Raw genomic sequence first — 24720 nt, forward strand, 5'->3', positions numbered from 1 at the left:
TGTTTCCTTACTTTCTACCAAGGGATCTTAACCAGGAAGCCTAAGATTCAGGAATGGTGCTACTGTGATTCCCAGGAGAAAATTTACCTTGACTAAACTACCATCCTGGGGTAAAATCAGAAGAGATGGATCAGCTTTTTATGCTCTGAAAGTATTCTGAGGCCAAAAATCTTTTTTTATGGTGTCTAGTCAGCCCTAGGATTTAGATCCTGGAGCTGGAGTAAGATCAAAAAGAATCCTGGCCAACTCAGCCTGCCTCAGCTGCCTCTTGGGTGGGTACATGGTGATGGCTGAGCGCCAGCTGTGGCATCCTGGTTGCCTCAGTTTACAAAGCTGGGTCCTGCAGCACAGCATTCTCCCATGCCACTGACACCTCTGGGGGCAGAGGGCAGGGTCAGCACCACGGACAGCCCCACGATCTAGTCTGGTCTGGGGACCTACTCACTGCAGACTTCTCTCAGTGGTGAATGACTCTCATGGCTTCCAGAACAATCCTACCGCCCAGCCAGCGAATTGCTCACTGGAGTCCGCTGTCGCTTCCAGCGCAAGCCCCAGAGACCTGCCCCTCGGGGGACCCGCTGGACTCGAAGCCACGACCGTCATTGCTCCACCATCAGTGCATGCTCCTGGCTGACGTCAGCTGGAGCTGCCCTGGAACTATATAAGCTGGCGGCGGTCCTGGGACAGACCCCGTGTCTCCCCAGGCGCCCTCCCTCCGCTCGCCCAGGGACCGCCCGGAGCTGCGTCCTGCCCCGCGCACCGCTCTCCCGCACCTGTGAGTGGCCTGGGAGCGCCGCGGACTCCTCTGCACCAGGACTCGGCGCATTTACAGGGGCCGCTGAGGGAGGAGGGGGGAGGAGAGAGGAAAGGGGGGCACAGGACCGGGCAGCGGCTGGGGCTGCAGGGAAGGAAGGTTGTGGGCACCGGGCACAGCCGAAGGGGACCTGCGGGGCCGCTGGACGTGCACGGGAAGGGGAGCGGTGCCACCTGCGACTGCCCGAGTGCGCCTCACCCCGCGCTGCTCCTGTGTGTCCAGGGCCGGCGGCGGCACCATGAGGCTGGCCGGGCGAGAGGCGCTGCTGGCGGCGCTGCTGCTTCTGGCCCAGCTGCGCCCGGGGAGCGGCCAGTGGAGCCCCGAGGAGGAGGCGGCGGCGGCGGCCAGTGTCCGGGACCCCAGTCTGCGCTGGAGCCCCGGAGCTCGGACCCAGGGCGGCGGAGCCCGCGCGCTCCTCCTGCTGTTGGCGGAGCGCTTCCCGCACCGCGCGGGGCCCGGCCGGTGGGGAGCTGCGACCTCGGGCGGCGGCGAGCGGCCGCGGCGGGAGGACCCCCCGCTGTCCATCGACCTCACCTTCCACCTCCTGCGGACGCTGCTGGAGCTGGCGCGGACGCAGAGCCAGCGGGAGCGCGCCGAGCAGAACCGCATCCTCTTCGACTCGGTGGGCAAGTGACCCGCGGGGCCCGGGGCCCCCCCGGAAACCTCGACCCCACCCCCCGCCCCCGGGCTGCCACCTGCTCGGCCGGAACGGACCCAGTCCCGCGGGGCCGGCGCGGCCGGGGACGCCCGGACACTCTCTGCGCTACGAGTTTTTAATAAAAGTGCTCAAGAGCCTCTGGCCTCTGTCGTGGGGCGCGGGGGGCCCTCCACCGCGGGGCGGGGGGCCGCAGTGAGGTGAGGGGGCAGTGCTGCCAGGGGAGCACTTGGGGGAACTGTCCGGATCTCCGTCGCCCCTAAAAGTCCCCCAGTGGCTCGTCCCCATCCGTCCACCACCACCCCCCTCCGCCCCTGCGCTTTGCCCGCGGCGCTGGGCTGGGGAGTCCGTGCCTTCAATGAGTGAGGTGCCCAATTGGGGTTCATTCACTTCCGCCGTACCCACACCCCCCCAGCTGGTCCCCGGTCCGGAGAGGGGGTGGTGGTGGACGGATGGGGCTGAGTGAGCGGAGCCAGGAGCCGCGGGTCGGACGCCTCAGCCTTTATTGAGCTTCCCCGGCGGCGGGCGCGCGTGGTCTCCGCGCGGATCCTCGAACCCGGCGCCGGCCCCGGGGCGCGGGGTCCCCACGGGGCGGGGCGGGTCAGTGCAGGCCTGTCCCCGGAGAGAAAGCGCGGTGAGCGGGGCTGCAGGGAACCAGCGGCGCCGAGCCCGGCTCGTCCCTTCCCCCGCCACGTGGGTGCCCCTCCGCTTCCCCACCCGCTGCTCCCCCAAAGCGCAGGGAAAGTGCGGGGGGCGGAGCGGGGGGAGGGCACAGGGGGAAATGGTGATGGGAATTACATTTAATTGAAAAGAAAAGAAAAGAACCTGTCCCTTGGCCCTGCGCTAAGGGGGTGGGGCGGACGGAAATGTCCGGGCTCCGCGCCCCGCGCCCCGCGGCCACGCTCACCTTCCGGCCGCTCCTCCTCGGGCCCCGCGCCGCCCTCGTCTCCATCCAGCGCCGCCTCCTCGTCCTCTTCCTCCCAGGCCGCGCCTGGGCCGGGGAGAGCCGTGAGGAGGGGTCCCTGCGGCCCGGCCCGCCGCCCCCTCCGGAGGGTCGGACACACCGCCCCGGCCCGGCCCCTCCCGGCCCCCGCCCTCACCCGGCTGGAAGTCGATGGTCCGCAGCATCTCGGCCACGTGCTCCACGCTCACGGCGAACTGCTCCATGCTCTCGTAGCCCGGCTCCGGCCGCCCCTCCAGCTCCACCTTGGACATCGCCCCGACCCTGCGGCAGGGGCGCGGCCGCTCTCAGCACCCCCAAGCCCCCTCTTCCCCAAATCCCACCCCCCCACTTCCCGGGGCAGCCCCCTCCTCCCCTCCCGGCCCCGCCCACTCACTTATTGATCAGCTCCTTGGCCTGCTGTAAGGAGGAAACGAGGGCGAGAGTCAGCTGTGCCACCGCTGGCCACAGTCCATTTCTGATGCCCACCGCATCCCGGAGGGCCGGTAGGCAGGGGGAGGGAGACACATCCCAATTCCGAAGACGCACTCAGAGGGGGTGACTGGCCCAAGGCCGTGGAGAGGGGGGGGAGGGGCATGTAGGTGCCAGAGATCGGCCTTGAACCTGGGTCTTGGGGAGGTGCTAGGGGAGGGGGGAGAGGGGGCGCTCTAGCCACTGCGCATCCCGCCAGCCACCCGGGGCCCACCTGCAGGTAGAGCGCCATCTGCGGCTCCTCCATGGACTGGATGGCGGACTCCACGAGCTTGGAGGAGGCCTCCAGGTGGTCCCCGTACTGGCGGATGAGGCCCCGGACGCGCTGCAGCTTCTGCTCCTGCTCGCGGGCCAGCGCCTGCAGCAGCTCGCCCTTGCGCTCCTCCAGCACCGCGCACAGGGTCTCAAACCGCTGGTTCAGCAGCTGCTTCTGCCGCCGGCTGTTGTCCTGAGAGAGGGGGGCGGTGGTCTGAGAGCGTCCGCCCCACTCCTCTCCCCGGCCAACGTCCCTCTCCCCACTCAGTGCAAAGCGGGGAGGCCCCAAAAGAAAAGTGGCCTGTCAGTTACACCCCAAATTAGTGGCAGAGCCGGAACTCCAGCCAAGGGCTGCTGGTGCCCAGATCTTTTCAGAAATAATAGCACAGAGTTTTCTGAGATATAATGGTAAGGTGACCAGACGTCCCACTTTTGGCGGGGCAGTCCCGATTTTTAACAATTTGTCCCGCGGCCTGCGGCCTTTTTAAAAAGTCCCGATTTTTGGAAAGATTCTGTCATGGACATGTAGTATCATAAAAGTTTCAGGTGTGTAATGCAATGACTCCGTATTTGTATCTATGGTGAAATGATCACCGCAAGATGTCTAGTCAATATCTGTCATCCTCCATAGTTACACTTTTTTTTTTATAGATATGATGAGAACTTTCAAATCTACTCTCAGCAAATAACAATACTTTAGTCTCATGGGTGCTGTCTATGTCTCACTTGTTTATTTAGAACGAACTTATCATATTTAGTTCTCATAAAGATCCAACGAGGTTGGCGCCCTAACATTGCCATTATTGCTATTTTATGGAGGCAAAACCAAAGCACAAAGCACAGAGAAGTTAGGTAACCAGACCGAAGTCACAGAGCTAGCGAGGGGCAGAGCTGAGATTCAACTCCAGCAGCCTGGCTAAGCTCATCCCGTTACTGTGATCCCCCCTGGGAGCCCAGAAAGTCTCACTGCTTCCCATCCCAGGCTTACCTCAATGGTCTGGCACACCTCCTCCATCTGCGTGATCACGGCTTGCACACGGTCATTGCCCGCCACCAGCATCGCGATGCCATCACTGAGCTCACTCTGCCACACACACAGGCCAGCGCTTAGGGCTGGAGGGCCTGGTCTAGCACTGTACCCCTCCCACATAGCCAGGGCTGCCTAGGAGAGAACTGCCCCCTCCCCCCACCGTTAGGGCATCTTCGGGGCAGCTATTCTAGAGACCAAGAGGGTGCAGAACCTTCCAAGAAGTGTGGAGGCACACCCTGTGCCTCTGGAAGGTTGAGAGAGGAAGTCCTCTACCACCAAGTGAGACATTCACCAAATACCCATCAAGTGCCAGGCACTGGGCTAGATGCTTTATCTGTAGATTCGTGCCTTCCATCAATTCTGAAAAATTCTTCATAATTGTCTGTTAGGATAACATTGCTTCTCCTCCATTCTCTTTATTTTCTCACTGTGTGACTCTGATTAGATATGTGTTAGACCTTCCTACTCTCAACCTGCTCATCTCCTAACGTTGCACTCTAGGCTCCCCTCCACCCCCACTCCCCCCCCCCCCCAGCCCACCCTTGCTATTTACGAATTCTCTCTTCAGAGAAATCTCTCACTTAATTCATTCTTTGAATGTTTTATTTCAACAATTGTATTTTTATTTCTAAAAGCGCTATTTGGGTCTTTGTGATATTTGCATTTTTGATAGTCTAGTATTGCTTGCTTTTTTTTTTCTTTTTCTTTTTGCATTGCTTGTTTTTTAATCCCATCTTTTTTAGAGCATTTTATACCCAGTGCCTTTCTATTCTTTAACAATTCCAATATCTGAATTTCTTGGAAGTATAAGTCTAATAATGTTTGTTTCTGGTGACGTCAGTAATGGAGTACATTTCTTTGTGTATCAATTGTGAGCTAATCATTGTGGTTCTTAATCTAAGAAAAGCCCAAGGGCTTAAACTGAGTTCTTTTTTTTTCTCCAGACAGAGTTTGTAATTTGCTTTTGCTAAAGCCAGGTGATGAAACTGACCACTTCAGTTCTTAGGATTCCAATTTAACCCGGGGTTCTTTGGGGGTCTTCATTGCAGGTCCCCATCTTCTAGGTGTTTGGAGACATGATCTCCTCTCTCTAGCTCAGCAATATTGCCAGCATTTGCCCTCTGGGAAATCCTGCCTTTTTTGTGCTCACCAGAGTTCTGTTCTCAGTTCACTCTGTCTTCCTCTCCCCCCTCCTCCCCCCCACCCCCCACTGCCCTTACTTGGAGATTTCCTTTAGTTCCAATGTGCCTACCAATATAAGTTTAAGTTACATTTTATGTAGAATCTAGTTGTGTGATAGTGAGAGGGCCTTGGGAGTATCTAGTCCACCATACTGAAGTATCTGCGTACAGCCATTATCCTATTTTATCCAGAAATAACTCTCAGAAGTAGGCATTTCATCCCCAGTGAACAAGCGAGGAAAGTTAGTGCCTGAGTGGTCAAGTGACTCACCCACGGTCACCCATGGAGCTGGGACCTTAAAACCAATTGGAGTAAGAGGCTGAAGTTAGAGCCCCTGATTATGCCCTCACCCCCGAATGCCTGCTCCCTCTGCTGCTTGATACCTTCTGGCGTTTGTAAATGGTGGGCAGTGGGGCCACCTCACAGTCCTTGTGGGCACCAAAGACCTTGCAGAGAGAGCAGGTGGGCACCTCGCAGCTCAGGCAGTAGATATTGATCTTCTCCTCTTCATGCTCCTCGCACATGAGGTGCTGCTCAGCCTTGGAGTGCAGTGGCCTGAGGAGAGCGGGCAGGGTGGCAGGAGGGTCAGGGGCCAGGCCGGGGCGGGAGGACGACTGAGAATGTGAGGCCCCATGAACACCTTTCCTTCATTCTCTACCAACCATCACCACCTTTTCTGCCCCTGCAGTTGGTGCTACGGCTGGGCAGGTGACTTCCACAGTGCTCTTCATTTGGGGAATAGAAGATGCTAAGTAGGGGTGTCGAACTCAATCAGAGAAGGGGCCAAAATCTAAAATCCAGCCTAAATCGCGGGCCGAATGGTTTACTGAACAGTCATAAACTGTCATTGTGATGGAAACGCAGCGGAGTGCAGTGATGACAGCGCTGTGCGGGCCACATTGCAAGGCCTGGCGGGATGGATTTGGCCCGCGGGCCTTGTGTTTGACACATGTGTGCTAAAGGGTAGAGTAGGCTTAGATCCGAGAATAGCCTTCATTCCAGAAGACAGAGAGGTCCCACGGGGCAGGAAGTAATGGAGGGTTGGCAAGGACCTTGCTAGTGGACTGCCAGCCCTTCCCAGATGGAGACTGAAGGCGAAGCATTGACCAGGAACCGGAGACCCCCTGAGCGGAGTGACCTGGGCAAGTCCTTCTCCTCCTCTGCTCCCCTCTCCGCTCTAACCTGAAGGGGCAGGTTGTTCGGTGCCTTCCCTTCAACCCTGAGGGGTTCCCAGGCTGCGCCCCAGGCCCTGCCCTCTAGAGGGACAAGAGGCCCCCACAGCTCACCTCGAAGACTCCTGCTTATAGATGTCGATAATGTTCTCCACCAGCAAGTTTCGCTGCAGGCCGTAGACGCCATGCCGGTCCAGGACAACCTCATGCCTGCAAGATGGGCAGCGGAAACGGCCTCCGGAAGACACGGTGGTGGAGCCCCGGGATTGCCACAGAGGGTTCGAGGCCTGTGGAGGCAGGGAATGGGAGAGAACAGGCACCATGAGGCCTGAGGGAACTGGGAAGCTGCTGGGAGGTAGAGGGGACTGGAGAGGACGGCATCAGCTCATTTCTATGGCTGGGCCCTCTGAGAGCAGCTCAGCGTGGGTGGCCATTTCGACTTTGTTTCCCATATTTATTTTATTACCCAGCCCACCTCGGTGAGTGTCCCTGCATCTGGAGCCTCGCTTTGGCCAAGGCCTACTCAGAATGGGATCTCCCCAAAGGGGCCCAGCTTGGAGCCGTGAGCTGACATTGACCTTGGCAGGGAGGCTCAGGCAGGAAATGATGCTGTCAATGTCCTCCAGCCTGGGCTCTCCTGGCCACTTCTGGGGGAGATGCCCTGCAGCTCTGGGCAGGGGCTCAAGCAGAGACAAGTGCTGGGGGATTCTGGGAAATCACTCCAGGGCCTGGGAGCCAGGAGTCCTGGGTTCTTTTGCTGCCCTTGGCACTGTTCTACGATGTACATTTGGACGAGTATACCCCAGGCCACAGGCAATTGGCTCAGAATTGAGGAGGTGATTGCCTGACCCAAGCTAGACATATAAACCCTCTCTCTAGGTACTTGGAACTGAGACAGAACCTGAGGTGGCTAGACCATGTATGGCCTTGGAACTGAAAAGACCTGTGTGTTGGGCTACGAGTTGATGTTGTGTGCACCCAAAACCTTGTGCAAGCAGAAATAGAAAGTGCGTGGACTCAGAAACTCTGAACAGAGAAGGCTAGTCTGTAGAGAAGAACAGAGTCCATTTGTAGAGAGCCGCAGAGATGGAACAATGGCAGAGACTGCTTGTTGTTCCTCGAGATTCACCTCTTCTTAAATAATAGAGCCCCGGAGATTTTGGCAAGACACATGGGATAAAGAACATGTGTCTGCCCAGCTGGTGTGGCTTCGACCTATGAACCAGGAAGTCACGGTTCAATTCCTGATCGAGGCACATGCCCAGGTTGTGGGCTCAATCTCCAATAGGGAGCATGCAGCAGGTGGCCAATCAATGATTCTCTCTCTTCATTGATGTTTTTATCTTTCCCTCTTCCTTCCTCTCTGAAATCAATTAAAAAAAGAACATGTGTCCAAGTCTTCCTTCTAGCTGGGTGTGGCCAAGAGACTGTGTTCTGGCCAATGGGGTGTAGATAGAAATGTTTTGTGTCATTTCTAGGGAGTGTGCACACTGATGAGATGTCACAGGGCCTTAACTCTTTTTTTTAATTTTTTAAATAAATCTTTATTGTTCATATTATTACAAAAGTTCTTCATTTTTTCCCCCTCCACCAGGTTCCCATCACCCTCTGCCCTTTCCCCACCCCCTATTGTCCTCATCCATAGGTGCACAGTTTATGTTCAGTCTCTTCCCACACACCCCTCTCCCCTTTTCCCCGAGAATTGTCAGTCCACTCCCAGGGCCTTAACTCTTGTCCATGTCAATAAGCCTATCATAAAATTGGTTTCGGTGCCTGTCATTTCATTTAAAGTTCCAGAATCTATCTGCAACGTTAAGTGAAGAGTTACTGTGTCTTTGATGGGAGAGGCATGCCCTATTCTTCCTTCCTCCTTCCTGCTGGTTGAAATGAAGATAGAATGGCTCATGTTGGAGCAGCGTCTTAAGCCATGAGGTAGCCACATGTTGAGAATGGCACCAAGATAAAAGGAGTGTCTCTGATGAGACAGTCCAGGACCAGGCAAATGGGAGGTTAAGTAAAGAATTCACTGCCCATACTTTCACTTGAGAGGAAAAACAAGTCTTTACCTTCTTGAAATTGTTGTTATTTTGGTTTTTCTGTCACAGCAGAATCTAATCCTAATCGGTTAGAAAACCACACACTCCTAGAGAGGAATAGAGAGACTAGTCGCCTGTGACTTCGTGCATTTCCTGCAGTTGGGATCTGTCAGACTCTCCAAGTCCTCAGATCCCTTCGGTGGATGCAGCAGCAGCCTGTGACACCTAGAGGGCGCCCAAGTCCAGAGTCCCGGTGGATCCTCTGGTAGCAAGAAAGGTAGGCTAGGTAGGAAACGTGGCCAAGTGGGCAGCCTGTCTTGGGGAGAGTGACTGGCATGTTACAAATATCACATTTTGGGGAAGATTTCTTGAGCATTCTAAGAAGCGAATGATCATAAAGTTAGAACAAATTAGTTTGAGATTATGCAAGGCTGTGTTTGTCTTTCTCAGTGACTAGATTATATGAATATTGTTCAGTTTAATTTAATTTAGTTTAGTTGTGGATTAAAGTATAAAATCACTGAGCTTTTAATATTTAGAATCCAAGTGAGTAAGGATGACTCTAAGTCTGTAAGCTCCTGTAGGGATCTTACTTCACACATGTCCCCAGGGAGAATATTCTTTTTAAATACATTTTATTGATTTCAAAGAGGAAGGGAGAGGAAGAGAGAGACAGAAACATCAATGATGAGAGAGAATCATGCATGCTCCCTACTGGGGATCGAGCCTGCAACCTGGGCATGTGCCCTTGATCAGAATTGAATCCAGGACCCTCCAGCCCACAGGCTGACATTCTATTTCCTGAGCCCAACCAGCTAGGGCTCCCTCCTTAATTTTAAATGAAGCTGCAAAAAAAAAATGTTATTTTCTGGAGTATTTGACATCATGCTCTCTGGCATATGTCATCAGTTTGGCTCAAGTAAACTCTTATGAAAAATATCTACAGATTTCTTATGTCAACACTTTGATTAGCTGGTGGGGAGCCTATAAAGATGTTTAGTAAATGTCTGGATGGTTAAAAAAAAAAAGTCATATTCTAAAGCCTTAGCCCAAAGCAAAGGCAAACTCATAGGTACCCTCTCTCCGCCTCCTCCCTCCTCCCTGTACCTTCCTCTGTACTCATCATTTAATGGTCAACACATGTTTTGAGGGTCTATTAAGTAACAAGCACTGTGCTGTGGGCTTTCCAGACATTATTGAATTTAATCCTCAAGATTTCCTTGTGCAGATGGTGGAGATGAACGTGAACCCCTAAATTGGACTACAAGAATTATAATGATAAGGGCTGACATCTATGGAACACTTCCTTTATGCCAGTTTTTTGCTCTAAGTCCTTCTATTTGCATTAACTCATTTAATCCTCATGTCAACCCTATGAAGTAGGTTCCACTCAGCCCCATTTCAAAGAGAGGAAATGGTAGCCCAGGCAAGTTAAATGAATTGCACATGGCCATGAGCTATTAGGCGGCAGAGCCAATATTTGAACTCGGGGCAATCTGACTCCAGCGTCCATCCTAGTCATCAACATACCACACTTTCAGTTCCAACATTCGTCTCTATGAGTTTCAGGTAACACAGATCTTAGTAAAGGCCATGCAAGACCAAACACCAACCTTTCACCAATGACAGAAACAACAGCCTAAAATCCAGCTGCAGGTTGAAGTTACCTGAGCGAAGATAAACAAACGATGACCCATCAAATCAAAACCTCTGCGCTATGGAGCATGGTAAGGGCCCAGCTTGCAACCAGAATGACCTGCTTGTCAGTGAAAAGGAGAGGCGATAGCTTAAATCTCAGGGCAACCTCTTCCTAGGGATGTATGCATGCCTCCAGGGAGAATAATTCGTCAGGTTTGGTGAGGAAAATGATCTGATGTAGCATAACTACCCTGAGGCTCTTGCTATCTACTAATCCTGGTTATACCCCCTCTGTTCACCAGAGAAGCCAAAGGACTCAACAGAGACTGCAGCCCAGCGATGACCCCCTGCCAGCCAGTTTACCGTTCAGAGAATCGTGGAAGAAAGCCAAGGCAAATGGGAGGCTAAGTAAAGAATTCACTTTCAGCATCAGATAAAACCACCCCTGTTCCAAGAGGAGTGATAAGCCCAAGGGATCTAACAGAGATGCAAGCCAAGATAGCACAAAAAGAACGGGGGAAAGGAAGCATGACACGCAAAGGACAGATGAGGAATACACTTTGGGAGAAGAATTGCTCCAAGAAATAGCACAATTTCAATATAACATTTTGAAGGAAATAGAGAAAACAGCCCCTTTGATAAAAGAAGAGATAGAAGTGATTGGAGTTGGAGAAGAACAGTGAGTTGGCAGAATTAAGGAAATAAATCGAGTAAAATGTTTTAGCAACATAGGAGCAAAATGCACATTTGACACGGAAGGAACTAGAGTCTACGACACTGATCCAAGTTACATAGATTGTATAAAACAGCAGAGACTGAGTCATCGGGACTAATGATACAGTATAGATGAACCTTGAAGACATTATATGCTAAATGAAATGTCTGGCACAAAAGTACAAACATCATATGATCCCTCTTCGATGAGGTACCTGGAGCAGCCTAACGCATAAAGGCTAAAAGCAGAATGGTGCTTGCCAGGGGCTGGGGCGGGGGAAGGGGGAAACAGAGTTTCTGTTTGGGAAAGTGAAAAAGTTCTGGAGATGCATAGTGGTGATGTTTGTGAACAATGTGAATATTCTTTTATTTTTTTATCCCCACCTGAGGGTATTTTTCCATTGATTTTTAGAGAGAGTGGAAGGGAGGGAGAGAGACAGAGAGAGAAAAACATCCGTGTGAGAAAGACACGTCGATTGGTTGCCTTACATATGTCCCCTGATGGAGGCGGGTAAGCGGGGGAGGGGGACTGGGAGGGAACCCACAACCCCAGCCCAGGTACACACTCTGGACCAGGAATCAAACCGGAGGAGACCTTTCCGTGTGCATTTGATGCTCTAACCCACATGTGTCAAACACAAGGCCCACGGGCCAAATCCGTCCCGCCAGGCCTTGCAATGTGGCCCGCACCGCGCTGTCATCACTGCACTCCGCTGCGTTTCCATCACAATGACAGTTTATGACTGTTCAGTAAACCATTCAGCCCGCGATTTAGGCTGGATTTTAGATTTTGGCCCCTTCTCTGATTGAGTTCGACACCCCTACTCTAACCACTGAACACGCTGCCTTCTTTAATTTATTTTTAAAAATTTCATAATTTCCAAATTTTGTACAAGCACGTTGGGATTTGGAAAAAAACAACCCTTTATTTATTTATTTTTTAAAATGCAATGACCAGGGCTGACATAAGAGAAAAGGGGGCGCTGAAGTGCCATAAGAACCAGCAAGAGAAAACCTACTTAGTAAAGAACTGTTAGTTCAAGGGGGAGGATATCTAAGACGATAGCATTTGAAGACTGGGTAGACAGGTAACGGGATGGTAGCTAGGAAAGAGCTGCAGGAGAGCAGAGAGACCTTAGGAGGTTGGTTACAAACAGGGACGGGAGAGAGGAGACAGCACAGCTCAGCTGGGAAGCAAGTGCCACAGTCCCTGTGAGTCTCTGTCTGCCCCGATATGGTGGCAGCAATTTTTTTTTTAAATAGTCTTTTTTTAAAATATATATTTTATTGATTTTTTACAGAGAGGAAGAGAGAGGGATAGAGAGTTAGAAACATTGATGAGAGAGAATCATCGATCAGCTGCCTCTTGCACATCCCCTACTGGGGATGTGCCCACAAGCACATGCCCTTGACCGGAATCGACCCCGGGACCTTTCAGTCCGCAGGCCGACACTCTATCCATTGAGCCAAACCGGTTTCGGCATGGTGGCAGCAATTATGGGCGTGGAATCAGTAGGACAGGCCAATCCCTTGGATGTGGGTGGGCTGTGGGGAGAGGAGAGAGTCACAGACAATTCAGGCATTCCAAGCCTGGATGCCTGGGTACTTAGCCTGGGACAACGACCCCCCAAAGATCCATGGCTAGAATTCAAGTGGCCAGTGAATCAGATGGAAAAATAAAATTTCATCTATTTCCATTAACGTCTGGCAGAACCTGGGCTCTTTCCTCAGTTATGAAGCTAGGCGACAAATCACAGTAATAGTATTTTAGCAACAGAAATCATAGGTATTGTCAGATCACATTACAGATGTTGATCAAGTCTCCAAAAACAATTTACGCTCATTACTGCTTCTAAACTAGGTAGTTATGAGGCTCCCTGCTCCATCTCCTTATTTAATGTGTTAATCAGAAAGCACATGTATCCCCCTATAAAACATGTTCTAGTTACTTTGGTATTTATTCCAGTGTTTTTCAAGCTTTTCCCCTCTCCTCCCCCCCCCATTACTGTCCCTTCCAGGAGCCTTTGTAGACAATTTTCCTCCCAGTCACTAACTCCTCCCCTTTACATTTTAATACCACAAATCTGAAAAACTCAGAAATTTATAGAAGCAGCCTTAGCTGGTTTGGCTTAGTGGATAGAGCGTCAGCCTGCAGACTGAGGGGTCCCAGGTTCCATTCCAGCCAAGGCCACGTGCCCGGGTTGCGGGCTTGATCCCCAGTAGGAGGCATGCAGGAGGCAGCCAATCAATGATTCTCTCTCATCATTGGTGTTTCTCTCTCTCTCTCTCTTTCTCCCAAATCAATAAAAAAATATATATATATTTAAATTTATAGAAGAGTAGAAAGGTGGTTGCCAGAAGGTGAGGGGTGGAGAAATGGGAAGATGTTGGTTAAAAAGTAATCATTTCAGCTGTAAGGTGAATACATTCTGGAGTTCTGATCTGACTACAGTTAATAATACTATATTGTATACTTTGCATTTGCTGACACCACACACACACACACATACACACGGTACCTATATGAGGTGACAGGTAGGTAAACTAGCTTGATTGTGGTAATCATTTAAAAAAAATATATATATATATAAAATTATCACAGAGTACACCTTAAATAGATATATTTTTTGTTCATTTGTACCTTGCTAAAGCTGGGGGGAGGGGTCTTATATGAAAGCAAAGATAAATAAAAAAAATTTAAAAATAAGATCACAGCCGAAACCAGTTTGGCTCAGTGGATAGAGCATCGGCCTGTGGACTGAAGGGTCCCAGGTTCGATTCTGGTCAAGGGCATGTACCTTGGTTGCTGGCACATCCCCTGTGGGGGGCTGCAGGAGGCAGCTGATCTATGTTTCTCTCTCATCGATGTTTCTAGCTCTCTATCTCTCTCCCTCTCTGTAAAAAAACAATAAGATATATTTTTTAAAAAGTAAGATCACGATAAAAAAAATTTCAACACCACAGATGTACTTGGAACAACATCGCCCCCATTGAGAATGTGTGAAAATGCATGCTGAGTTCCAACAATTGGTTTTCTTTATAATCATATGTATTATATTTTATGCATTTAAAAGACACTTCTTTTTTCAAAACTATACACACCTTGTCTTTAAAAGGGTCCCTAACAACAAATCAAATAAATAAATAAAATAAAAGAGTCCCTAGGCTTCACAAACTGACCAAGCAGTGCTGGCACTAACAGAGATTACTTCCTGCCCTGAGAGTAAGTCCCTGGACGGCCTCATCACAAATAGGAATTTTGTACCGTGAGGTTTTCATGGCAACCTCCTGAACACATTTCCACAGCTGATGGTCTCACATTGAGCTAAAGAGCCGTCAGCTAATATCCAGTTAGCAAAACCCTACTTTTTGCTTCTGTTTATCTTTCCGTTTCAAGAATAAGAAATAATTGATGGGCTCTGTTGTACACACAAATGTCTTTGTTCTTTCCTTTTATCGAACGTTGTGAGGTAGTGTAAACAAGAGAGCCAGCACCACCGGAAAATTTCCTGTGCCAGTGAGGTGATGTATAAAGGAAATTCCATCACTCCGGGAAACGGAACACCCGGATTTATGTCCCTACTCTGTTCCTTTGTGTGTGTGACTGTAACCTATTTCCTGTATTCTCCCCATAAAACAGCAGTGACACCCATTCTACCCAACTCAGACAGAATCACGCGTGGGATTACAAAGCACTGCTCTAGACCTTAACAATAGATGGCCACACGGAACCACAGGGCCCGAAATAACCGTTCCTTCTTCTATGGAATAAAACAAATAAATGGAATATAATTCTAGGCTATGTTCAAGGCTCCTATGTAGCATGCATGCCACGAGTTGTCACCCTTTTAGACTCTGTGGTGCCTTCCATTTCCTTGGCAACATTTCATAGCACCAAATAGAAATGTTCCATCTAGAAAGATGCTTCGTGAATGCAGTCACTCTAGCAAGTCGATACTTATGTCCGAACGTTCTCCTTCTTCCCTCGCTACCCAGAGTGATGCTGATGTGGGAGACTGGCCCACCATGCAAGGTGGGGAGGGGGAACGTTGGAGGTGGTGAAGGCATTCTCCCCCCTCCCACCCCCCCACCCCCGTGACTAATGGTGGGCCGCGCCAGTCCTCCGAGCCGGCCTTGGGTACACGGACGAAACCAGGCATTTGGAGACAAGCCGAAGAGCCTTAGAAGAACCCAGGTGTTGACAAACGCTGAGCTGCAGGTGGGAGCGTGATTCGGAGTGGAGGGCTAGCTCTGCCTGACGGAACCCAGCAAAGAGTCCAGCACGAGGGTTCTGCGAAGGGACGCTGGCTGAAGGGAAGATGGGTGAGCAGAAGAGAGACTCAAGGTAAGACACCAGCAATGGGATGGAAAGGCCTTGAAAAGAAAGTCCATGATAATTCTTGAACTCACAAAATCAGATTGCTAGAATTACAAGGATGTTAAAGATCCGTTTAAGTCATCCTTTTCATCTCTTTCACGTGTGTGTGGAAAGAGGCGTGGACGGGTGAAATGGCCTGATTTACCTCACATGGCAAGGTAAGGAAGAAACTGGTTTGAGGAGATCCCAGGAATGCTACCTTCCAGCCTAGATTTTTGTTTCCCTAAATCAAGTCTTTTCCCTAAAGTCAGTAAGGTTTTTAACCCTGCTTCAAGGTCAGTGCAACTAATAACATTTCAACAAATCATTTCTCACAAGAGAGAGGGGCCCAGGCCTGGGCTGGCGCCCTCAGTAGCAGGTGGAAGTGGTCGAGGAGGCTGGCTGTGCAGGGTTTCACTGCAGGCCTGAGCCTGATAACAGGTCTCCACAATTACGGTAACCCGTAAAGAACTGGAATTCGGGGAGGAGTGGCAAAACATAGAGGCCATCCCTTTTCCTGACCGCTCTGCATGAGAGAAGGAGGTCCTGTCTTGCTATTCGCATCGCGGCAAATCTCTCCCTCTATGGACATCCTCCAGAAAAACTTCCTGAACCATCTTCTCACAAGGCCTTCTGTTCAGTTACAACAGGTTGCAGCTCATACACAAGTGCCCACAGCGAAGAGGGGGGCAAGAATAAAAATAAATGAAGGCTTGCTTTAAAGTAGCTCAGGAGCGGATAGAGTTTACAAATACAGAAACACATGGCAAGATGTTTGTGTCAAACTCCCACACCAACAGCTTTCTTCTAGTCAAAATGCTTGGGAGCTGAGTGGGTGCAGGGTGAGGAGAGAGGGAGAGACAAATTAAAGGGGGCAATGTTTAAATTGAGAGAGAAAGAGAGAGAAATTACAGCGCTAATGAAAACTAGTTAAACCATGATGAAACTATGTAAAAATATGGGTCAAAGGCTTGAAAGTAATAGACAAACATAAAAATAATTGTCTTGGGGAGGTAGGATTATGGATGATTCCCTCCCAAACCCTCAATACTATCACACATTTTCAATTAAACCTTTTAACTTTTCAAATATTTTTCCTGGCTTTAGTTTTAGCTTTTGTTATAAAATCACAATTCCCTAAAATTCTTTGTTGTTCATCACAGCAGTTTTTAGAACAGTAAAAACACTGAACACCATCTAAATGTTTTAGAGGACTGATTAAATACAGGGTGTACACAAAAATGTATATACACTTTGAATAATTATTAATTTCAATGAGTTAAATCTGATGCTTCTTTCATTAGAAGCATCAATTGAACTATCAATTGTTAAGTGAATATACATTTTTTTTTAAAATTGATTTCGGAGAGATAGAAACATCAATGATGAGAGGGAATCATTTATTGGCTAGCTCCTGCACACCCCCTACTGGGGATTGAGCTTGCAACCCAGGCATGTGCCCCTGACCAGAATCAAACCCTGGACTCTTCAGTCTGCAGGCTGATGCTCTATCCACTGAGCCAAACCTGCTAGGGCTGAATATACATTTGGGGGGGACACCTTGTAGACTGTGGTCCAGTCATAACAATGGAACATCACACAACCATTTGAAAAAGGGGTGGGGGGAAGAAAAACACGAATCTGAATGTGTGGATATGGAAAAGCTGCCAAGAAAGAGTAAATGAACAAAGGCAGGTGTAGGACAATGAGTCTAGTTTAAATATGTGTACTTGAGGCCCAATGCACAAAATTTGTGCATGGGTGGGGTCCCTCCGCCTAGCCAGTGATTGGTGCTGATCAAGGTCATCTCACCTAGTCCCGATTGGGCCAATTGGGATTGGTGGCTGGGGAGGGACTGTGGGAGGGCTCCAGGGTGTGTCTGGCCCTGCCTCGCCCAGTCTCAATCAGGCAGACCCCAGCAGCAAGCTAATCTACTAGTTGGAGCATCTGCCCCCCGATGGTCAGTGCACATCATAGCGACCAGTTGGTTGACTGCTCAGTTGAACACTTAGCATATTAGGCTTTTATATATATAGATCTCTCTCTTTCTCTCTCTCTCTCTCTCTCTCTCTCTCTCTCTCTCTCTCACACACACACACTTGTGCCTATGCATGGAAATTTTCTGGAAGACCATCAGAAACACTGGTAATGGCTACCTCCATCTGGAGTAGGGAACTGAGCACTGAGGTGGAGATTCACTTTTCATGATGTAAATTCCCATACTGTTTAAAAAATGTGTGAGAGAGTGTGTGTGTGAGTGTGTGTGTGTGTGTGTGTGTGTGTGTGTGTGTGTGTAATATAATATACTGGCATCACTTTATAAGTTCTACTAACTTTCTAGGCAATGTTCTAAGGGTATTTTTCCTAAGTGGCTTGAAGATAGAGAAACCGAAAGTCCTATTCTTGTCCCTATACTTAGAAAACAGACGATCTGATTATGCCTCGAGTTGTCAAAATGTGGAGGCAATGTGTGAAGAAACTAAATATGCTCATCTTTCAGAGGGAGATCTACTGAGAAGAACATACAGAAGTGCAGCCAAAAAACTGGGTCAGCCTCCCACCAGGCCGGCCCAAATAAAGCAGCGAGAAACAAGCTGTTCAGTCTCCTCTGCTGGAGGCGCAGGGGGCTCTGCACTTGAAAAGATCCACAGAACCACCCCGGAGCCCTAAGCACCACACCATCCCACAAGTACCCGGCACCGGGCTGGGCCCAAAGCATCCCCAGGTCTCTCGGGGCCCAGGCCAGTACCCCAGAGCTTCAAGGAATCAAAGCGGGTATTTCTGGATGCAGAGGCCTGCCTTGAGCAGGGAGGTCACGCCAACATCTCCTGGCCTCCTGTGCCTGCGTCCCCCTGCCCGAGGATACTATGTGTATGGCTTTAATAGTTGTACCACTTTCTACAGACAACATGAGCTTCACTCTCCAAACGCCCATTTGCTTTCCCATATTCCAGGCTCTCGTGAAAGGATGCTTCCTTCTAAATTCATGAGAAGGGAAGGCAAAACCTTTTGGGCATTCCGACCTAGGCATCTCAGCCTGAAAGATGTTCAGAGACGTCCTCAGACCAAGGCAAAGACCTACATGGGCAAGGCAGAGGCTCTCATATGTGACTTGGTGCCCGGGGTAGGGAGGCCTTACGGTCAGTCTAGGCCCCCTGAGAGCGAGAATCACTGGCTCTGAGACTCTCCGGAGCCACATAGACTGACAGAGGACTAGGAGATGGGCATAGGGCTCGATGGGAAGATGGCAGGAAAGGCTATGGGGCTGGGCATCAGTGAAGATGGCAGACAACCTGAGGATGGCCTGGCTTAGGGAGCCCGTTACTTCCCCTCCAAACATGCTGCCCCAAAGAGCTTAAAAGAGAAGCATGTTCTGGGTGAAGTTCAAAATCACTGTTCAGCACACTTCCTCATAATTTCTGGTTCCGATGAAGAATGTGTGTTCGTGAGGTCTCCTATCACTGCCATGCATACAAAGCAGGCCAGCTGTGGTCCATGCAGAGTTTCATTTCATTTCATTAGCAAGAGGGTGTGTGTGTGTGTGTGTGTGTGTGTGTCTTCCCCTCACTCTTTCTGAACTTTGCCCCATTTTGTAGATTACCGAACCTCTGCCAGTGACAGGGCAAGAAGGAAAGCCCGTTGATAAGCCATTCTGGTGGATGCTGCTCTTCTTTTTAAAACCGATAGCTAAAATGATTATCTGCGGATTGGATCACGTCTGCTTTGCCACGTGACCACATGCAAACCCACACTGGCCCCTTGATGGCTCGTCAGGAGTGGGGCACGGGCCTGGCTCTTTCAAGTGGGGAGAATCCGCGGTCCCCTGCCCACTGTCTAATTCTGCCTCCCATACACGGACGCGCTGAGCTTTGCATAGTTCCCCTGTCACCATGACCTTGTAGTGTTTCATGATCTCAACGCCCTTTCTCCAGGTTGTCCGCAATGTTCTTAAATCTGAAACGCCAAGCTGGAATGCAGAGTCCAGTCCAGACTCTTAGCAGCCTGGGGCGGGACCACCTCCCCTCTACTCCCTACGGGGTCTTCCTTCCTCTGGAGATACCGCCGTCCCAGCTGCTGTCCCAGCCCGGGCTGACCGCTGACCTCGCAGCCTGCAGCGCCGCTGCTGACTCATGCTTACTCTGGGATCGCCTAGAACTTCAGCCAGGACAGCCACCGCCCGCCATAGAACACTCTCCCCATCACCTGGGGGGGGCAGGGACGGGGGGGGGGGGCAGGGGGGCCCTCAGGGCTGATGAGAAGTCTCCCACAGCCCGCACTGCTTCACCGCGCCCAGCCCACCTGGAACACGTCGTTGGCACACTTCCGGCACAGGTTGTGCTGGCAGGGCAGGATCACCACCGGCTTGGAGAACATCTCCAGGCAGATGGGGCAGATGAGCTGCTTCTCCAGGTTGTCCATGCTGTGTGCATCCCCCAGCAGCGGCTTGAAACCCACTGCGAAGTTCATCCCCTCAGTGATGTGCCGACCTCGGCCTCGGCCCGGACCTGGCCTTTCCTCGCTCACTCAGTCTGTGGGTTCTTCTGCTCCCTGCGGACGCTCACTCTCAACTAGCTCTGTGCTCTCTCCTGTCCCTTCCCTTAGCTGTTTTCAGACACCCGTCTCTCTCCTCTCTGCTCTGTCCCGCAGCCACGCACAGGCAGCTTTCTCCAGCCCTCGCTCCCTGAGCAATTGTCCCTGGAAATTTCTCCTTTTGTTCCTCAAACGACTCTCCTTCACCCCGCAGGCAGCACTGTTTGTCCCTCACTCCCCGGAGAGCAGATTAACTTGAAGGTGGGGGTGGGGAACAGGGGCCTCTGTGTGACATTCCAGCTCCCGATTTAGCTCCTGTAAGGCGAGCCACAGCTGTCACCGAGTGAGTGACCCTGACTAACGCGGGAATGGGTGACTCTTGGGCAGGAGCAGGGGTGAGCTTCGCCGCGCGTTGGTAACAGGTGGGCCGGCACAGGTACCGAGCATGAACTTGTTCTCCCTCGGAAGCTCCTGGGAGCCCCTGAGCCCGCTCTGGTGTGGGCCCTGCTCGCAGGGCAGTGCCGGGCAGGGCGCAGTCTGAGTCGGCCTGCTGGAGAGGCACCTCACATGGCTCGGGGAGGGAGGCAGATCTTGGTAGTCCTACTGACAGTGAGAATGTCTGCCTCCACGGCTTAGCCAGCGACCTGGCCCGCTTCCTCTGGGCCCCACGGGGCAGGACAGCAGCCCCTGAGACTGGACAGGCTCTGGTCCAACACTTCTGGGCCACTTTGTAGTTGTTTTTAAATCTTTGCCCGAGGATATGTTTTCCCCCAGTGATTTTTAGAGAGAGTGGAAGGGAAGGAGAGGGGGGGGGGAGAAACATTGATGGGAGAGAGACCCATCGGTTGGTTGCCTCCAGCACATGCCCTGACCAGGGCCAGGGACCGAGCCTGACCAGACTCGAACCTGGGATCCTTCAGACCATGTGCTGATGCTCTAACCACTGAGCAAGTCGGCCTGGGCTGGTCCACTTTTGTTCTTGCCCAGAACTTCTTTATATCGCCCTAGGAAAAGCAGCTCTGGAGGCTAGAGGTGCAGTGAGCTTGTCCCCGAGCAAGTATGGCATTCTGAACCATGAACACATCGCTGGAGCCACTCCAAGGACTTTCGATTTGTTGGGAAATGGAGAGAAGCTGAGCTGGGCAGAAGGGACCCAAGTGCCAGGGACCTATTTTGAGCACCAGGGGACTCGGCCTCCAGGGAAACTTTAGAGCACTGACCAGTCGTCATCACACGGCTCCCGGAGGCCTCAGCTGTGGGAGGCCTCGGCCCCAGCCCCACTGCGTCCTGGGCGCCCCCTCGCCAAGGCGACGGCTCTCTGCCGTGAGCACCGGTCCTCACGGGCCTTCTTCTCTACCCTACACACAGCTGGTCCTTTTGGGGCCCCACATACACACTGGAATCAGACGAAAGCTCTTTTATTTTCTGACATTCTTCAGCCCTTTTCCCAGTCAGGAGAGACAAGTGTGAGGAATCACAAAACTCTGACCCTGGCGGACGGGAAATCAGTGGTGGGGAGAGGAGACCGAACAGGTTGTGTGAAGAGGCCCGAGTGGGGAAAAGGGTCTGTAAACGGACCATCGTTTGCCCATCATGGGTTTCGTGCCTGTTTAGAGAACCGCCTGCATCAGATGTGGTGAGAGAACGGAGAAGCCTCAGAGGCACCGTCTCAGAGGCACCGTCCTTTTCCCCCCGCTGACGCGGGGTGGTGCAGAATGAGGCTGGTGGTGCTGAGTGTGTGGACACGGGAAGAAGGTGGACCAGCCCCGCCCGGAGAGGCACACGGGCTGAGGGGTGAGTCTGATGCTAAGAGTGCTTGGTGCAGAGGAGCTACAGCGAAGGAGGGTTCATGGCACCACAGCTCTGGGCCAGGATCCACGCTGCTCTGCTTCCAGGATCCGGGTGGAGATCCCCCAAGTGGCTCAGGGACCCTACCCAGCTGACACTGGCTCCAATCCCAAAAAAGGATGCTTGGGAAAAGTGTCACCACCGCCTGAGATGTCTTCAGGGTAGGGATGGGGGAGGGGTGCGTGTCTGCTCTCTAACATTGAAATTGGGACCGGAGCTAAAGAACAAGAGTAGCTGGGCGACCCTGCATGGCCAGGGTCAGTGATGCCGTCGGGGACAGAGACTGCATCCTCACTGGGATGGACGCCGTCAGTGCTTCTAGAGTTGGGATTCTTACAAGAGGAGGGGCAAATCAGGGTCAATGTCAGGACAGGGCTACTTGCTCCTCTCTTCAATGTGTCCAGTGGACTGGGCAGCAGGAGTCGCCTTCTCTGGGTCAGCACCTAAGGAGAGAAGTTGAAGTCTTATTAACTAGAAGAAATGAGCACCCAGATTGTAAAGAAAGCCCCCATTGGGAAAGCTATGAACACTTACAGTTCATATTATACTATAGGGCAATAAACTTTCCATTAAAGACTCATCTGGAATTAGTGTGTAGTCTTTTCTTTTTTAAAATCTATTTTTATTGATCTCAGAAAGGAAGAGAGAGGGAGAAAGATATATAGAAACATCAATGATGAGAGAGAATCATTGATTGGCTGCCTCCTGCACCTTCCCCCCCCCATTGGAAATTGAGCCCGCAACCCAGGCATGTGCCTTGACCAGGAATTGAACCATGACCTCCTGGTTCATAGGTTGACGCTCAACCACAGAGCCACACCAGCCAGGCTGTATGTTCTTTTCTTATCCTTTAATTATTGCTGCATTTCAGTTTTCATACCCCGCTCTTCATCTTTTAATCATCATCATCATCATCATCTTCCGATTTTCTAAAATTCGCTTTGCTTCCTAAGATGGAATTTGAAAAACACTTATATACTAACAGTAACATTTTGTTTAGCCCAGGGGTGAGAAAACTGTTGCCTTGCAGTTACACATTAGCATCCTTAGGTGGCACTAGGGTGGATTCCAGTCACGTCACCCTTGGAAGTTTAGTTGGGGTGAGCATAGTCTCAGACACTTCATCTTCCTTTTGAATAAATGACATCCTCTAACTTGTCTTCTAGGCACACTCTCCCGCCCATTTCTTAACTCCCACCCACCCCTCAGCTTAACTGTCCGGAGGCCAGCATGACAGTCACATGGTCCGTGTGTAGCATAAACCCTTCAGAAAACAGGTGTCTCCCCTCTCTCTCTCCACTTTGCCCCAGTACCGACTTGAGACTCTCCTATTTATGGTTCGCCGTTTCATCCCAACCACCTTTTCCATTCCCAGTCCAGCTCTTACCCTGGTCCCTGCCAAGGGCTCTCACCTGCTTGCCCAGGCTGAGTCTGGACGTTCTGCTGGTATTTTCTCTTCCCTATCTCCTCGGTAGGGGGCGGCTTGAGTGTGCCACAGCAAAAGCAGCAGCAACAGCAGCAGCAGCAACAGGTGAGCAGAACACACAGGATGACAAGTGTCTGAAAGGCAGGAAAAGATGGCCTCAGTCCACATATCCATTCCAGTTCCCCGCCCACACCCTCCTCGTACCCAGAAAGGGAGACAAAAAACATCTGTCCTCAGAGAGGAGGGGAAGGTGCCCTTGGTGAGGAGGGCCACCCTTTCCTTCTTATTCTTAAAGGGCTAGGAAGACGTGTGTACCTTGAACCAACAACTATTCATCATAAAATAGTACTTGACGCCATCTTCACCAAAGTGATCGTATAGATATATTCCCAATGAGCCATGCCGGTCGTAGATTTTCCGCTTCTTATGATCGCTCAGGATCGCGTGCGCTGTGTTGATCTCTTTGAATATTTCTGCTGATTGAGCGTCCCCTGGGTTCTTATCTGGGTGATACTTCAAGGCCAGTCTCCTACCAAGGCAATATCCAAAAGCGGGGAGAGAATGGGGAGTAGCTGGGGAGGGAGGGTTAGGCTGAAAGACAGGGAGAGGCCAAAACTGGTTTGGCTCAGTGGATAGAGTGTCGGCTGCGGACTGAAAGGTCCAGGGTTCGATTCCGGTCAAGGGCATGTAACTTGGTTGCGGGCACATCCCCAGTAGGGAGTGTGCAAGAGGCAGCTGATCGAAGTCTCTCTCTCATTGATGTTTCTAACTCTCTATCCCCCTCTCTTCCTCTCTGTAAAAAATCAATAAAAATATATATATATACATATATATATATTTTTTTTTTAAAAAGAAAGAAAAACAGGGAGAGGTTTCTAGATGGTGATGAAGGAACACCTCAAATTTCCCAAGTTAGATGCGGTACAAAGAATGGAGGCAAGCAGGCCACGTCCAAAGTCCTTCCCACGCCATGCTGAAGAGGATGGTGGCCCCACCCAGCCCCCACGTGGGTTTTCTAAACGGGCCAGAGAGCGAAGGAGAAGGAAGTGGGTTGAAGGGGGCGGAGGGCTTCCTGAGAGGCGGAGGTCCGAACCTGTAGGCCTTTTTTATTTCTTCGGGGGAGGCGCCCTTCTTGAGCTCCAGCACGGCATACAGGCTAGTCCCGGTCTTGGACAGGCGGCGGGCTGCCTCCTCCACGTGCGTCATGATCTGGTCAGGTGAGCGCCGCCGCAGGTGAGGCCGCAGAGACGGGGACGTCCAGGGACGGGAAGCGCATTGCCTTCAGGGGCTAGGCGGGCAGAGGACCACCGAAGACAACGGTGAGTGGGCTCTGTGACTAGCAGGGGAGTGCCGGTTCCCAGAGAAGACACTCAAATTCAATTTTTAAAAAAATATTGAGAGCCAGAGGGAGAGACAGATTGAGATGTGTTGTTGCACTTCTTCATGCCTTCATTGATTACTTCTTGCCTGTGCCCTAACTGGGGATTGAACCCACAACCCTGACATATCTGGAGGATGCTCTGACTGACTGAGCGGCCCAGCCAGGGCCAAATTCTTTCAAAAGGAACCATGTCACATTACCCAGGGCCCTTCAACCATGCAGACATCTAGACACCCCACATCCTAGACTC

The 24720-nt window shown here is 51.2% G+C and overlaps 3 protein-coding genes across 4 annotated transcripts; 1 reads left to right on the forward strand and 2 right to left on the reverse strand.

Annotated features, from left to right (window-relative positions):
• Positions 1–79: 79 nt before the first annotated feature.
• Positions 80–1854, forward strand: UCN (urocortin). The gene is made up of 2 exons (XM_036434946.2): positions 80–775; positions 1037–1854. The coding sequence occupies exon 2, from the start codon at positions 1053–1055 to the stop codon at positions 1446–1448; it is 396 nt and encodes a 131-aa protein (XP_036290839.1). The 5' UTR covers positions 80–775; positions 1037–1052; the 3' UTR covers positions 1449–1854.
• Positions 1855–1949: 95 nt separating this feature from the next.
• Positions 1950–19832, reverse strand: TRIM54 (tripartite motif containing 54). 2 transcript variants are annotated; one of them, XM_036434940.2, is made up of 9 exons: positions 19585–19831; positions 6655–6827; positions 5752–5923; positions 4145–4240; positions 3116–3349; positions 2807–2829; positions 2570–2694; positions 2377–2460; positions 1950–2081 (listed from the first exon to the last, which is right to left on the reverse strand). In XM_036434940.2, exons 1-9 carry the CDS (start codon positions 19750–19752, stop codon positions 2071–2073), a joined length of 1086 nt encoding a protein of 361 aa, XP_036290833.1. In that variant the 5' UTR covers positions 19753–19831; the 3' UTR covers positions 1950–2070. The 2 variants fall into 2 exon arrangements, with proteins under 2 accessions (XP_036290833.1, XP_036290834.1); XM_036434941.2 differs by lacking the exon at positions 4145–4240 and having other exon boundaries at positions 19585–19832.
• Positions 19833–23046: 3214 nt separating this feature from the next.
• DNAJC5G (DnaJ heat shock protein family (Hsp40) member C5 gamma) lies at positions 23047–24382 on the reverse strand. The gene is made up of 3 exons (XM_036434945.2): positions 24183–24382; positions 23405–23618; positions 23047–23223 (listed from the first exon to the last, which is right to left on the reverse strand). The coding sequence occupies exons 1-3, from the start codon at positions 24293–24295 to the stop codon at positions 23047–23049; spliced, it is 504 nt and encodes a 167-aa protein (XP_036290838.2). The 5' UTR covers positions 24296–24382.
• Positions 24383–24720: the final 338 nt, after the last annotated feature.

The sequence above is a fragment of the Pipistrellus kuhlii genome, unplaced genomic scaffold, assembly GCF_014108245.1.
Source record: "Pipistrellus kuhlii isolate mPipKuh1 unplaced genomic scaffold, mPipKuh1.p scaffold_m20_p_13, whole genome shotgun sequence".
Taxonomy (NCBI): domain Eukaryota; kingdom Metazoa; phylum Chordata; class Mammalia; order Chiroptera; family Vespertilionidae; genus Pipistrellus; species Pipistrellus kuhlii.

Excerpts from the sequence above, each read along its gene's own strand:
- DNAJC5G (XM_036434945.2), bottom strand. The coding sequence starts at position 24,295 with ATGACGCACGTGGAGGAGGCAGCCCGCCGCCTGTCCAAGACCGGGACT. Across the intron at positions 23,619-24,182 it reads GAAATAAAAAAGGCCTACAG|GAGACTGGCCTTGAAGTATC; the intron begins GTTCGGACCTCC and ends TTGCCTTGGTAG. Across the intron at positions 23,224-23,404 it reads TGAATAGTTGTTGGTTCAAG|ACACTTGTCATCCTGTGTGT; the intron begins GTACACACGTCT and ends CCTGCCTTTCAG.
- UCN (XM_036434946.2), top strand. The coding sequence starts at position 1,053 with ATGAGGCTGGCCGGGCGAGAGGCGCTGCTGGCGGCGCTGCTGCTTCTG.
- TRIM54 (XM_036434940.2), bottom strand. The coding sequence starts at position 19,752 with ATGAACTTCGCAGTGGGTTTCAAGCCGCTGCTGGGGGATGCACACAGC. Across the intron at positions 6,828-19,584 it reads GTGCCAACGACGTGTTCCAG|GCCTCGAACCCTCTGTGGCA; the intron begins GTGGGCTGGGCG and ends CTGCCTCCACAG. Across the intron at positions 4,241-5,751 it reads CCATTTACAAACGCCAGAAG|AGTGAGCTCAGTGATGGCAT; the intron begins GTATCAAGCAGC and ends TGTGTGTGGCAG.